This window comes from Hippocampus comes, unplaced genomic scaffold (assembly GCF_001891065.2).
Source record: "Hippocampus comes isolate QL1 unplaced genomic scaffold, H_comes_QL1_v1.1 scaffold25, whole genome shotgun sequence".
NCBI classification, from domain to species: domain Eukaryota; kingdom Metazoa; phylum Chordata; class Actinopteri; order Syngnathiformes; family Syngnathidae; genus Hippocampus; species Hippocampus comes.
Window position 1 is genome coordinate 163,083 of NW_017804844.1, and position 15,114 is coordinate 178,196.

The 15,114-nt window shown below is 44.7% G+C and overlaps 1 protein-coding gene across 6 annotated transcripts in view; it reads right to left on the reverse strand.

Annotated features, from left to right (window-relative positions):
* LOC109519016 (cadherin-18) overlaps nt 1-15,114 on the reverse strand; it is a 123,152-nt gene that overhangs the window by 27,110 nt on the left and 80,928 nt on the right. For all 6 annotated transcript variants that reach the window (XM_019875295.1, XM_019875269.1, XM_019875251.1 and 3 more), the window contains one exon: nt 12,128-12,638. In XM_019875295.1, the coding sequence (XP_019730854.1) occupies nt 12,128-12,370 (243 nt within the window). In that variant the 5' untranslated portion in view covers nt 12,371-12,638. The remainder of the gene's footprint in view (nt 1-12,127; nt 12,639-15,114) is intronic.

A 15,114-nucleotide genomic window follows, 5' to 3' on the forward strand; every position in this document is an offset into this window, starting at 1 on the left:
CTTCCTGCTTGGTTGATTAACAGACCCATAAGTGTCTTTTGTTGTTACCCCGTGCCTTCGGTCAGTCCCTGACCGCTGTTAAGCCCCCTTGGGAAGCCTCTTGTCTCAGGATGTATACACAGCGGGGGTTCTGGAACTTGCTATCACACCAAATGGTGGGTCGTGGTGGTTTGGTCTCACCCCACCACTCCAAACGTCTTCCAGCCACACTGGGTCAGATGTTATGTTACTTTTTCTGTTTCCGGGAATTGCATGAGAGACGTACCTCCCCGCCTCTCCTTATCATATTGTTGCTATATAATCTGTTGAGGAATTACGTCTTACCATGAGGACTATTGAAACTAATCCGTGTCCTGCACATCTGCCGAAGCACTCAAAATACGGGTAGGGTTATGCATTCCTCCCCTTTGACCCCGGGTCAGTTTAATAACCCCCAAAAGAGGCCTTCTCCCCAGGTCCTCCATCTTTGTGAAGTTCTTCAGGGCTATAAAGTTCCAGTTCACTGGGGCAGGGATCCCTATAACTCATGGTTAATGCACAGCTGAAGTGGTCTGGAATTTGTAACCAAGTAAGGATTGAACTATGTTGACCTTTCTTTGTCTCTGATTTTTACATAAGGGGAAGGACTGCCCGCCCCTCATTAATATAATTAACATACTATGCCTATATATACGTGAGACTGTATTTTTTCGGGGCTTCCTGATGAAATCTGAGACTCACAGGAGCCCGAATCGATTCGTGTTGGGTTGTGATAAACTGAAGAGAAAGACGACGTGGTGTTGGGTCTTCTTCCACTTTATAGAGAGATAAAAGAACCTGTGTCCAAGGAGAGCCAGAAAGAAACGAAAAGCTGACTCTCCTCAACAATACGAAGAGAAAAAAAGCACCAAATAGTCAATTTCAGTTTTGCGCACGGCCATCTTGGAAGTACACACCCGTCGTCGGCATGTCCTTAAACGGGCAACGTGAGGACATTCGCCTATCAAACTGAGCAGCAGCTGTCGCGGGGCTTACAACTGACAAGATGGATTTAGGAAAGACAGGTGTGAAAAAAAATACGCAACTTAAAAATCCGACGTGAATTTTTCTTGAGGAAGTACACGTTACCGAACAACATTTTTGGTCAAGAAAGACAACCGTGAGGGATTAAGATTATGTTGCTGGAGATTTTGTTCATCCCGAAAGGAATCGTCAGGTGAATGTCGGCTTTTTCTTTTCAAAGTAGAATCCAGAACCCTGATTTGACAGTTTGGCTAAGTGATAATGTACCACTTTTATAGTCAAGACCACACTGCGTCAAACACTTTCATATCCAAGTCAAAAAGGTAAGCAGAGCTGCATTGTTGTTTTTTGTTTGTTTTGCCGGAGATTAGCTGCACAAGCTTGATTTCTCTATTCAGTTGTTGATGTTCACACACCTGGAAACTCTTAAACTGTGAGGGGGGGTAAAAAAATAAATCCATAACACATCTTCAAAACATTGAAATAGAGCCGGTGTGAAATTGTGCTAAGTTGCGTGGGACCCTTTCTTTTATTGTTTCCATGTCGTTAAGTCGGCGGCACCCCGCGGTGCCTTTTCCACTGGATTATTCTGCTGACGTCTAGCTCAGAAGACACGCTGCTTCCTACTCGACTGTCTCTCGTGCACGCAGAAAGCCCTCGGGGAGTTGCGCTAGGGGACTTTTTAATGAGAAGTTGTGCTCTAATTGATACCAAGAGGCTTAACATATTTATTCTCTAAACAGTTTTCAACAGGGGGGGGGGGGAATATGGCCGGAGGGACCATTTGCTACCCACTCCGTTCTTTATTCCGGCCCACTGTGAACTTTCATGGTCAAGAGGTCCAATGATAATTTATTTTAAACACTAATCACACGGTTTAAATGTTTTTATAGCTTGTGATTAATTTATTTCTCAATATTGCAGACAAAATAAATCTAATACTAACATTAAAATGTTATTAAATCATGTATAAGGAAATAAAAGTAAAAAAAAATCATAAAAAGAAAATTGAGAATAAATGGTTCTAAAAATAAATACATTAATAAATGAAATCAGGATAAAACAAATATCTTTAAAAATTCACATTGTTTTTCTTTTTTTTAACCTGGCCTATCAGTTAAAAAAAAAAAAAAAAAATCAAACAAGGGCCCTGAGCGGAAAACTTTGCCTGCCGCTGCTCTACACTTTGGCATGAAATATGTCTCTTTTCAAACACGGTGATTCATTTCTCTTCCTGGTGGCGTTTTTGGCTCCTCTCCACGCACCTCCGTCTCATCCCTAACGAGCTTCACGCAAGTCTTTGGAGGGCCCAGAAGATAAACATTGGCGCGGCCGCATACATTATTCATGCGGCGAAGATCAAACTTGAGGCTTCCTCACTCTTAGAAAGGCACTTAGAGGCGGAAAGAGGGAAGGGCGAGCGAAAAACAGCAAGATGGCGTGACGGAGGGCCAGATGAGAGCGTAATTACCACTTTGGCTGCCGGGCACGTTCATTTTCGAGCGTTCGAGGTGCAACCAAGGCGGGCCCCTCCAGGGCTCAGTCACCTGCGCACCACTGCGGTGTGTTGAGAGAAAATAAACAGATTAGAAGTGCCCAGGGCCAAGATCTGTGAGGTGCCTTGAGGCTAACAGGCTGCGCTTCCATTAAATCGACTGTTCAAAGAATTCTGTGTGCTGGTGTTGACAGAGTGTGAGAGAAGTCTAAATTCAAATGACGCTGTGTATGTAAAGTAAAAGTATGCGGTGGTCAGGTTTGGCGGTTAAAGCTAAGCCATTGTACAATGAAGCACTTCAGTCACGTTAGCTGCCTAACGCTAACATTATGTTTCTGACAAATAGGCAAATTAAGGGTGAAGCGTGGTTGTGGTCGTCGCTGACCAATGTTAATTGTATGTAAAATGCTCAAGTGCTAGCTGGCTAAAGCTAACTACGTACTACAGCACACTGTGGTTTTGTTAGCAGGCAAAAGCTAACTCTATATGATGCCGTGTTTGCTGCCTAGCGTTGCCTGTTCGCTGTTTTTGCTCTTCTCGACTTGAAGTGTTTAAAACTTGATTTTCTGTTCAAATTGGGAACACCGGCCTGCTGAGACTCCCACGCCCCCCGGCCCCCTCAATCAGTAATTTAACAAGAACGGATGCCTGAACAGTAGCACTAATCATTAGCATTAGTCATTACAGCTAGTCATTAGCGGCGGTGATCATGAGCGGCAGCGCGCTGCGTCGTCACAATTCCCCAAAAGCGCAGTTATGAGCCTGACCTCGCTGTGCTTATTTACGTCCTTAATCACAGCCGAAACCAAAACCAACTGGCGGCTAACTTTCTGTCGCATTATTTCGCATATAAATCCCACCGATCGTTCGTCTGCGGTGGGGAGCCTGACACGTGGGTGATTAATTTTGCCCATGCAGAAAATTTCACCAGTGCCCATCAGAATGCTATTAGCTCTAAATGGGGAAATAAACTCCATGTGGAGAAACAGGAGGAGATAAAAGGGGGAACAATGGAGCGCTTTTGATGGTGGTGGTCTCCATCCTTCATTTAGTATCTATACATTTGCTGACAGTAACTACTTTGGATGTTCTTAGGTGATAAAATACGATGACTGTCTTTTTTTGGGGGGGGTGCACCATCAGACGTGTTCCAAAGGTTTTGGATTTCCTTAAAAAAAAAAATCAAAATGGTCAACGTGCGATGTCATAACAAGGTCTACAGAGATTTATGATGCCCCCCACCCCTCGCTCCACTCCCTAAATCCAACTAAAACAAGGCACTGTGTTGATGTGTGCCTCTGCGTGCAACTCCATCAAAACCTGCCGGAGGACATTAAGTGGCGCGCGGCAGCTGGCGGCCGGCATGTGAAGCGTTTCAGGGGAGGGGGAAGTTGAAAGAGATCAGCCGAGTCTCCGCGTCGCGATCATTGCAAGGAAAAGCCGCTTCATAATTTTATCACGCGCTCAAGGGAGCAACCTGACGGCGGAGAGGCGATGCCGAGAGACAATGCGCTTTTTCTCTGTCGAGAGCATGCGACAAGTTGGTGGGAGGTAATTGCGAAGCGCAGGCTCAGGCTTTATTGCGGAGCGGGATTCAAATGGGGCTCGGGGGAAGAGGTTAGGGTTTCAAATGAGTTTTGACACGCGTTGAAAATTAGATTTTTTTTGAAGACAGGGTTACGGCTTCGAGTTTGGGTTTGAAGCCGGCGTGAGCGTTTCAAAGTAGCTTTCGAGACATGATGAGGATTTCAATTGAGGGTTTAAAGGCACTGTTTGGGTTTCACTTTATTCTTCTTTTTTTTTTTAATCTGGATTTGCCAAATTACAGTTTAAACAATGGTTAGAGTTTCCATTTAAGGTTTGAAATGAGAGTTAGGGTTTCAAACAAGAGTTAGGGTTCCGAGTTGGGGTCTAAAGCCTTGGTTATAAAACTTTATTAGGGTCTACAATTGAGGGTTCAACTAAGGATTAAGGGTTAAAAATACACAGCCAAATCAGGTTTTGAATTTCAAGGCAGAGGTAGGGCTTCAAGTTCAGGTGTCAAGCCTGAGTTTCACATTAGGGTTTTGACAAGGGGTACAGTTTCGAAACATGATCAGGATTTTTAACCATGGTTTTAAGGTTAGGGATTTCACACCAGATTTTCAAATTAAGGTTTCAAGCCTTGGTTACCGCTAGTCCCATGAGCAAAAATTTGTATTTCTAATTTGGGTTTTAAACAAGGTTTGGAGGTTTTTAAAATTGGGGATTCCAGTAGAGTGATTTAAGTGCCACTATGAGCCTTTCCTAGTCGGGTTTGAAAACATTACTGTGTACGCTACTGAACTTCTACAATTTTTTATTTTTTTTTTTGTGGTTATATAAAAATCGAAACAAGCTCGTGTGCGTGTGAAAAGGACAGCGAACGTCGCTGCTCAAATCACTCATCTCACTCCTTTGAAGCTTCACCGTGACCTTCATTCATCCGCCTTCCTTTGCGCCCAACTTGCCATGCTGCTAAATATCCAGCCGAGACGCTTCACCGTCTGATTTGTTCCGTCCGTCTCATCGATGTGATCTATTCGCTGTAGCTCGATTCGCCGCTCTCCGCTGTTATGTCCTCTCGTAAAGAGGCATCATCTCCAGCGCCGCAGTCACAAAAAGCGATAAGTATGTCGTAAAAAATGGCTGATGCACTCTTACGACTCCGACGCCAAATCTCAACTCGACAAACTGGATTGCTGGACAACAACATCAGATTTGATAGAATTGCAAAGCACTTGGATGCAAGGAGACGGTTGACGATGCGACATTTAAGACCGCCCGTTCACTCAACGTGACCACTGGGATCACAGTTGGATATTGTGGATTATTTCCAGCAGGGATCATTCAATAGCTGTCAACTACATTTTTTTTTTTTTAATGGCCAAAGGTGGGGAAAAGTTTTGTCCAAACTGTTTACAAAATTGGATCTCTCTTGGAGGAGCTAAATGTGTGTCACGGCAATGTCTAAAACATGGTTGATCCTTGGAAATACAACCGTTACAAGTAATCTGTGATTGCGTTTGTCACATTAAATCTACTACAAAGTGTCACAAAAGAGAGACAAGATGACAGGTTATGTAAATTTAGTCGTAGAAGTGATGTGGTAAACACACACCCGTACACAAACACACGTGCATGGCGCGCATGCACGAACACACACTACTAACTACTACTACTACTAATAGTGCGCAAGTACTTTGCAAAGTTTGTCAAATGTAAAATTGTTACACTGGCGATTCAGTTTAAATACATTATTTTCCCATCCACATTTTCATTGTTGTTGGTATTTTATAGATGAAAAGGACTGCTCAGATGTTCGGAGCATCAAATTCCTTTTTTTTTTTTTTTTTTTGATGAAAGAAGAGAGTCTAAAAAAGGAGGCAAATATACTGGAAAAATCTACTTATGTACAGTAACGAAGTTGTGGTGTTTGGTTACTTCTCAGCATTGAATTTCGGGGTCTGGAGTAAGGGTGAAGCGAACGATCAGGCAAGCTGTTGATGCGCGCGCTGGCTTTACATTTGTAATTCGCGGCAGAGGCTTCACTTTTGATTAATTCCAGCTTCTCCACCTCACTCAAGAGGATTTAATCACTTTTTTTCGCACGTCGATTGTCTGATCGCCGCCTCCCAATCAGCTCGCCGACATGCCCGTCACTGGCTCGCAATTGATTCGCCGCCGTTACGCAAAAGCCCGGGCGCTAATTGAGTGTCCGTCAGAAGGGTCACGGAAAGGACGGACGAGCGCAACCAATCGCCACGCCACGCCCCGAATAGTCGTACGAAATGGGTCATTGTGCTGCCGTAATGACGTTGTTGCACATATCATGACGACAAAGCACCGGAATTCACTTTTCTCCAAACTGTCCAAGAGACAGTAAAAAAAAAAAAAAAAAAAGCCCTAAACTATCCTCCTATAAGGGAAGGGCACAGTATGGTTCTGGAAAAAAAACCTCAGCAAACAGAAAAAAAAAAAAAAAAAGGATCTCCACGTCTTGCGCTGGTGGGAGGAAGGAGGTATCAGGTGGGGGCATACATAACATACTTGTACATATTAACACGGTATATGAATAGGACTGCACCCATATCACTTTTATCAGACCCATTGCACGTACAATCGTTCAAAAAAAAAAAGAAGCCTCAAGCTGTTTCATGCCACTCCCAATTGAAGTTTACTGTCAAACCAAACAAAGAGAATTACAGCCACATAACTTTCTCTTTTCCCGGGGGCGCCGTCGTAAAAGGGGCACAGAGAGAATAGATGAAGAAGTTGTGCGGAGGGATACTGTTTTACAAGTAGCTCGATGGGTGCCATGTTGGCTCGATGTGCTGAGCTGCAAATGAAGTGAACGAAAAAAGAAATCGAGATTGGCACGAGCGTATTACTGAGCAGAGGAAAAGAAACTACAGCAGGAGTGATTTTGACACTTTTTTTTGAACAGATTAAATATGGTTTGGTTAAATTCCCCCAGACGCAAAAAAAAAAAAAAAAAAAAGTGCGTCCAACTTTGAAAATGTTTGGCGCACTTTATTAGCATCGCTCACTGGGCCCGTCACCAAGGAGTGACTGCTGGGAAAGGAGCGAAGCGGCCATTCTGTCAAGAACATTTTTAATCCCCACGAGGTGTCCCGTAATCCCCCACTGACACCTTCCCGGGAGGAGGCTGATGCATTTGGGAAATGACAGCTCCGCCGCGAAGCCGGCGAGCCTCGGTGCCGAGCGGATGAATGATCCAGGAAGACGATTGGGCTGTGGTCCAGAAACAAAAATTTGAATGTGATGACATGTCTCAAAACGAGCTGGTTTTCGCAAGCGAAACGCTCTTACACAGAATCTGCCTGGGAAGATGAAATATCTTGACGGGGAAAAAAAACGGAGCAGATTTCATTTCATCTTGTTTCGATTTTAGCTTGTAGCTTTGTCGCTAGTCTTGGTTGATTGAATGAGAATGGGTGGGGTGGAGGGGTTTGGGGGGATGGCGGAGAACTTCACAGAGGAGGTGACTACGATGTTTTATTCATATGTCGTAAAACGTGTTGCTCTGTGACAGAATTAGGCAACTGTCATGTCGAGGCGTGTGCAAAGGAGGCTGGAAAGTACCCCTGTTTGGCTGCGCATATCTAAATGTCAGGATGAGGAGATGGAGGGGGGTGGCGCTTGTTCCTTGTCAAAAAGCTCAGTTGGACGCCGGTACCCGCCAATCTTCTTCAACCTCTCAGTAATTTCGCCGAGCCGGTTTTCATTTCTGTCCCTTTGCATTTAAATGTTTTTAAATTGCTGTTTTTGGACTGCAAACGCTGTCGCCAATGTACATTATTTAAATAGTTTTAGCGATTTTTTTTTTTACCCCTAATGTATGTACAGTACCTCTAATGTACCACATTGACGCCATATTGGATGGTGCATATACTTTAAGGCATCATGTGTAATGCCGAGCTCGAATGTAGCGAATTTAATTCCTACCCGCCTCATACGTACCCTATTTATAGCCTAGACTGCGAATGCGCCGTCGTTACAGCATCTCTGATTTGACTCTCAACGTAATTAGTCCTGGTCCAAATGGAGTCGGTCTCTCCTTGAGCCCGCAGGTGCAACCTTCTACTGCAATGCTGCGCGCCGATGACTCAAGCCGTAAGCCGAACAAACCAAAGCAGCAGCGACGAAAAAAAAACAAAAAAACAACCTACCAGTTCCTTCACGGAGCTTTCAAAACAAATACGAGGAAGCTACGCTTTGTTCTGAAACGAATCGTTGGCTAATTGAGGGTCCTCCTGCCCCGCTGGCCACTTAAGGAGCGAGCGCATCAGGCTCGGCTCACGTAATTAAAATGTTTTTTTTTCTGCGCACGCACAACCCCCCCCCCCCTTCTTTTTATTTGCGCGAACCATCTGGAGGCCTCGCCTATGTAAACACGCGTGTCAAATTGATTCCTTAATAATGTTTGTGCTCCTGACTGCCGCTTTATCCTCGCCCAGGATTAGCAGTTTCTTTTTTTTCGCTTCCATTAACTGCACACCACAAACGAGTGTCCCAAAAATATACATGTATGTTAATACTGTAAAACAGTATTAACAGATGTATACTTTTACTCTCTAAATAATAGAAATGATTACTGTTTTATTTGATTCCATTAAATGTTTTCTTAATAATCATCTGACTCCTAAGGCCACAAATGATGATTTTTTTTCACAACTAATAACCAACAGTCTCACACACATCAGCGGCTTTTCCTCACACACGCGGTTGAGGACGGTTCAAGTTTATCAGCTGTCGGCGTCAGATCCTCGGACGTGTCTGCGCTTATCGCCAAGCACGCCCGGGGGAGTTGCAATGCCGACGCTTCGCTAGAGTGACTCCGTCAAACCGCAATTCGCACGTCAAACCCGGCCGCTGTCGTCCGATTCTGTCGGCGATATCGACGGGAACATCGGCCCCGCGTTCCTTCCTCGTTGGGGGTCTTCCGAAAACAACAACGACAACCTCGAAACGAAGTTGTTTACGGAACTGAAGTTTAGAATCGGAAAGCGTTTGCGACATGTTACAGACAAATAGCACGCTTTTTACAGAACAAGATAAGGCTCGCGCAAGACGATAAGGAATCTCGTAGCTTTTTTCAGATTCAGAAAACTTTATTTATACCCGTGGGGCAATTAGAGCTGAACTGTTGAATTGCCGTTTGAGTCCATTTTGTAAAACGAGGCTAGCTTGCTAGCTGACGTCAACGCTACAAGGCTCAATCCATCTCCCCGTCCAAAGAAAATATCCTTGGCATCAATCCCAGCGACAGGAAAGGCTATTCATTAGCCAGTCCCTCAATAATCATGTTAACTATGTCTGAATACTCACCTCGTCTATTTTTTTTAAAACCCAATTTTACGTGCTGAAATAATGAATCATGGTCAGTCTTCTTTGAGGCAATGCTAATCATTTAGCCATTTTCTCAATCGTTCTGCCTTTGTGAAACGACACGAAATGCTTTGTTTTTTTTTGTCGGTGCCATAGGAGAAAGTGCTGTCAGAGTGAAAAAGGGAGACAGACTCCATTACTCACACAAAATACAGCATGCTTCCCTTCTTTTGGTTGTGCACCATCGACTCTCAGTGGTGCGATTGCAGAGCGTAGGTGTTTTGGGAAGCCGCAGTCTGGATTTAGTCACCGAGCTGCAGACCGCATAGTGAGTTGCAGAGCAATCCCCCGCCCCCCCAAAAATAAAATTGTCCAGTGCTCTGCTGACTCAGTAACTGCACAACTCCAAAACCTTGCAAGCCTTACATCAGCGAGTGCAATGCAAAAAAACCCAAAAAAACTGGGATGGAGAACGGACTCCCACCCAAAATCTCTACTCGCTATTTTGTGTCAACGTCAGGAAATAACAATCTACTCTTTTCGCGTCATATTCCAAACTAATGACAACATCCAATTTCCTCACAATGTTAAATGAAAGGAGTGCATTTATTTAGCGCTTGATCCATTTACAAACCCGTATTTATTTTGTCTCATTCAAATTTATTGGTGTGGAGCCTACATGTGGCGCGTTGGCATAGGTTTGACTTATTTTTAATTTCAAAACGACTTACTTCAATCTTCAGGTTCTCCGCACCATTCCCTGACCGACGGCAGAAACCAGGATGTCGTTTTGTCTTTGTTCACATTTTAAATGGCTGACGCTTTTTTTTTTTTTGCCATCGTCTCATCCTAGCTAGCGCTTAGGTACCCCATCCGTCAGGCAAGGCACTGATACACTGCCTACCTGGGCTTTATTGACGAACTGCTTCACAGTTGAATTGAATGCTTCCCCGGCTAAATGTTTCCGATACTCTCTATTCCGAAAAATCTGACTTGGCATTCGCTTTCAGGGGCCGATTCGCAGCTCAATACAATGCAGCCAAAAGTCATTTTCTGGATGCGGGCTCTGGCAAGGCACAGAAGGACAAATGTGTTTCAAACTGTAGAATGTTTTTGAATGTGCAACGTCATTCCAAACTGGGACCGATTAGAAAGACCTGGCTTGAAAACCGATTCTTTTGGTGCCAGAGCACCAGGACAATTTGACTGAGCACACCTCGCTGGCGGCGCCTTTGTACTCAGGACGAGATGCTGACTGAATTTTGTCAGTTTTGGGTGCGTTGGCACGTCATATGATGTTTGCAAAAATACGTTTCAACCTTCCTTTGCGGCTTTACCCGCCTGGCAAGGACACCCCGGCATCCGTTGATTCAATAAAACAGACTTTTGAGGCGGAAAGTGATATTTGCAGTTGTTGCCTTTTCCAAAGCACATCATCCCGGTTCCAAAGCATGCCGGAATACAGACATATGTGCCGTGGCTATGCTGTCTTGCTGGCTCCGGCAGCGCAGTTGAGGGGATTAGCCTGCGCCTGAGTGCTTCGAATAATGATCAGCGCAGCGGAGAAACACATTTTCACATTTGGGGAGATAAGGGCGGGCAATCTGCAAAGCAAGAGGACTTAAGCGACTCCCCCGTGGCTCGCGGCGGAGCCGACGCAAGTCACGACCGGTCACGTGGAGAACAACACCCCACCAGTGTCTTTCGAGCACAGCGAGGAACAACTTTTAAATGACATTGCACAGAACGCAGCCTGCTGGTGTCCTCCGCCGCCGTGCTTCATTTCCCAGCGAGAGATCAAATCGGGCTTCGTTTCCCGCCGACAGCCCGGATTCTAATCACTCGGTTTAAGGATGCTCCACGTGGAGGGCTACGCTGCCTGGCGGAGTGGCGTCCTCATTAATCACACGGAATAAAACACGGCTGACGTTATTCTGCCAGGTGTCCTAATGACAGCACAACAAACAGCGAGCAGACCCGCATTTCCATATCACAAGACAAGAAGGCGGCGGAACGCTGACGTTGCGAGCGACCTGAGCACAGCGTGTGGGCCACCTCCACAAAAACAAAAGGTGTCAGCAAATCGGAAGTCTTTTTGCCCAGAAAACCTGTGGAAACATTATCTCAGGATGTGCTAGCTGGAACTGATGCAGGAGAGACGTGTTATGATTGACATGATTCCTGCACGAAGATTTAGTGATGGTGAGAACTGAAATATAGACCAGGAAGTGCCGGCAAATGACTTTGCAAGTCGGAACCAGGGGGAACGATGCATGCCGACTTCAAGTCGCACACACTAGGCCATTCCATTTGCGTGCAGCATCACATCTAAATGCGGATTCACCGTGTTTACTTTGAACTCTGAACTCCATTCGTGGAGTTCAAAAATGTATTCTACAGCTCACTGGGAGCCAGTGTGAAGCCTTTGGGACTGCGCGGATGTATTCTGATCTCTTTGTTCTGGTCAGAACCCTTAGCTGCGGCGCTCTGAATATGAGCTGCAGCTGTTTGATGCTCTTTTGAGGGAGTCCAGTCAGAAGTCTGTTACAATATTCAAGTCTACTCGAGATAAAAGCATGGATAGGTTTTCTCTTGGTTTGATTGGAGTATGCGACCCTTCAGAAAGTTTCTGTGACTGAGTTGATGACTGCTGAAATTGATGTTTCGTCCTCAACTTATGTTTTCTATTTTACACTAATTTTTGGAATCATATGAACACAACCAAACATGTCAACAAATCGATCCGAGCCGTCTCCTTACCTTTCCCACGTACTGCTCCTCTGTCCCCATGTGTTCTTCTAAAACAAAGAATTGGTTCCAGATCCAGCCTCGTTTGGGCCTGTGGTGCACCTCCGTCTCCCCATTGGCCAGCTTGCTCTGGTTCCTGCCGGAATTCCGGGCCAGCACCCTGGCGGGCAGGTGGTGGCTCGCCCCGTGGGCCCTCTGGATGAAGCAGAGGCAGACCAAGACGGGGCAGAGCCCGCCCGTGCCGGGTATCCTCATGGCGGTGTCTTGTAAGATTATCCCAGCGCTCCAAGACCGGAACTTCCTCGCAGCCGCCACCGCTGCCGACCTCCTCCAAGGCAAAACTTTAAATCCCAATGATGAGAAAAGCTGTCCCAGTACATCCAGGAGAGGTCATGGTCCAAAAAATAAAAATAAACGAGGCTCCTTTTTACATTATGGAATTTCCCAACTGAGCCGCTGACGTCAAGGCGCGGACGATTCTATTCGTGGAGGAGGTTAAATCCCACATGCCATCATGTATATCCTGTGGAAAACGCAAAGCAAACACGGGGTTATTATTCGGGTATCATTCAAAAGTGAATTAACACTTTCAGGCACTCTGTAACTTGATAACATGAGAAGATGTCCACTGTCGCAACTGCTGTCCCTCAAAGGGTTAGAAAGACGTACCCTGTCTTCAAAGCCTAATTTGAAACCTTACTCCAAGATCAAAACTATAAAATGAAGCTATATCCTTGTCTTGAAACCCTAATTCCGATCTTTAAAGTGTTGACATCATAAAAAAATAAAATTCAAAACCTAACTTGAAATTTTTCATCATGTTCAAAAATGTCATTTGTCACCGTAACCCAAGCACAAATTTAAAAGCCGAACCCTATCATCAAACCTTAATCTAAAATCATAAATGTCGCTAGAACTAATAGATTGGAAACCCTAATTTGACCGTGTTTTGAAAGCCTAACTCTGTTTTCCACCCTAATTTACAACCCTAACCCCGGATTAAAGTGACGGACATGAGAGGCTAAACGTCCTCTAATTCCCGCCAATCCCCCCGATAAGCACATGCGCTCCTCCAACAACCCGCTCGCCATCAAAGGGCCGTGGGGGCCGTCTCAGCCCCGGTGCGGCGGTTTGTTGTTAAGACGTTACGGCACTGAGAAGGTCGCGGCGGGCGCATGCTAACGGACACCTCGCACCCGAGGTCGGTGTCATTCATCAAATGCTTCCCTGACTCAACTTTATTAAAAGGTAGCCACCAAGGCTTCTGATTCCCGAAGTGCGCATCCTAGAAGAAGAGAGTAGGGAGTTGAGCAGATCATCAAAAGTTAGGCGCTAGCTTGTTGAAGGCTTGCGACATTTTGAAGGATTGTTCTCCTTTTCATGTTTTCACAGCCCCTTAATCTTAGGAGGGTCCCCGAGGGACAGAGGGCTGCAGCTAATCCCTGAGGCGGGGTACACCCTGGACCCGTCGCGAGTCACAGACGCTTTCGCTACAAGCAAGCCTTTCATCTTCAGTGGACTCGACGTGCTTTTGCAAACTAAGACGATTATTTGCAGTCTTGTTTCAGTTCAGAAGCAATTGCAGTACATGACGTACGCTTTTTTTTTTCCAAACATTGTTTGAAACCCTAATTTGAAACCTTAACCCGAGCTTGAAACGCTCGCCAAGGTTCAAACCTCCAAAATGAAACACTAAGCTAAGCTTCACACTGAAATTGAAACGCCCAAACACCTGAGGAACACTAATTTTTTTTGTTATTAAACTTTTTATTGAATTTTTTAACCAGTTATAAAAAAGAAAAACATGGTCACGTGTTCAGATACACAGAACCACATCAGTTCCGGGCATCAAAATAGTACATACATCACATAGACTTCCCGGTGAAACGGATCACAGTTACTGCCCTCCCGCGTATACAATGTCCTGAACACTGTGCCATACAAGTAAAAAAAATAATGAAATAAAATAAAATAAAATAATAATAAACAAAAATAAACTAACTTGAGTGGAATGGGGCCAATAGGGTAACTCAACTATCTGTTTAAGCACTTAGGTTTCCGTAAATTTTATCCAGGTATCCCATAATGTCTCAAATTTCTCCCGTTCGCCTCGAAGAATAGATGTCAGTTTCTCCATTTCAAAAATTTCCCCGACCACTTTAGTCCAGTCTTTGACTGTTGGAGGATCTCTTGTCAACCATCTTCTTGTGATTGCTTTTTTGCTTGCTAACAATAAGATGTTATATGTGTATTTCTGGGGAAAGTTAATGATAAAGTCAGGTTCCAGTCCCAAGTACAGGGCTTCAAAAGTCGGTGGGACCACTGTTCCCATAATCCTACCCATAATCATCCTTGTCTCTTCCCAGTATTTGGAGATGACCGGGCATTCCCAAAACACATGAAAATGTGAGGCTTTGCTATTACCGCAGGATCTCCAACAGGCTGTACTCATTCCTTGTGAAGTCCCTTGGGCCGGAACTCTAAAAAACCTGACTACATTCTTCCACCCAAATTCCCTCCAAGAGAGAGCTGATGTACACTTCCATTGCTGTACTATTGTTCTCTCCCATGCTTCCGGTTGAATTGTAATGCCACCCTCCTTAGCCCACTTATTCTTTATATATGTTGTATCTCCACCTTCTAGTTCCTGCAACTCTTTGTAAATTTTCGATATAGTACCCCGTCCAGGATCTGACCCATAAGATAATAGGAATATCTTGATTAAGCCGAAACCACTTCGTTGGACCCATCCTGCGCTTAAAATTTTATCGAGGTAATGTCTAAGCTGCAAGAATCTATAGAAATCTTGATTACTCAATCCGAAATTGGTTCTAAGATCTTGGAATTGTCGCATCACACCCCCCTTGAGGAGGTCCCGATATATCCTTAACCCTTTTCCGACCCATTTTTTAAATCCTGTATCCATTCTGTTTGGTAAGAAATCTGAGTCATACCCAATCCATCTTAGAAGTAAGTATGGGCTATTTTCTTTGTCTTGC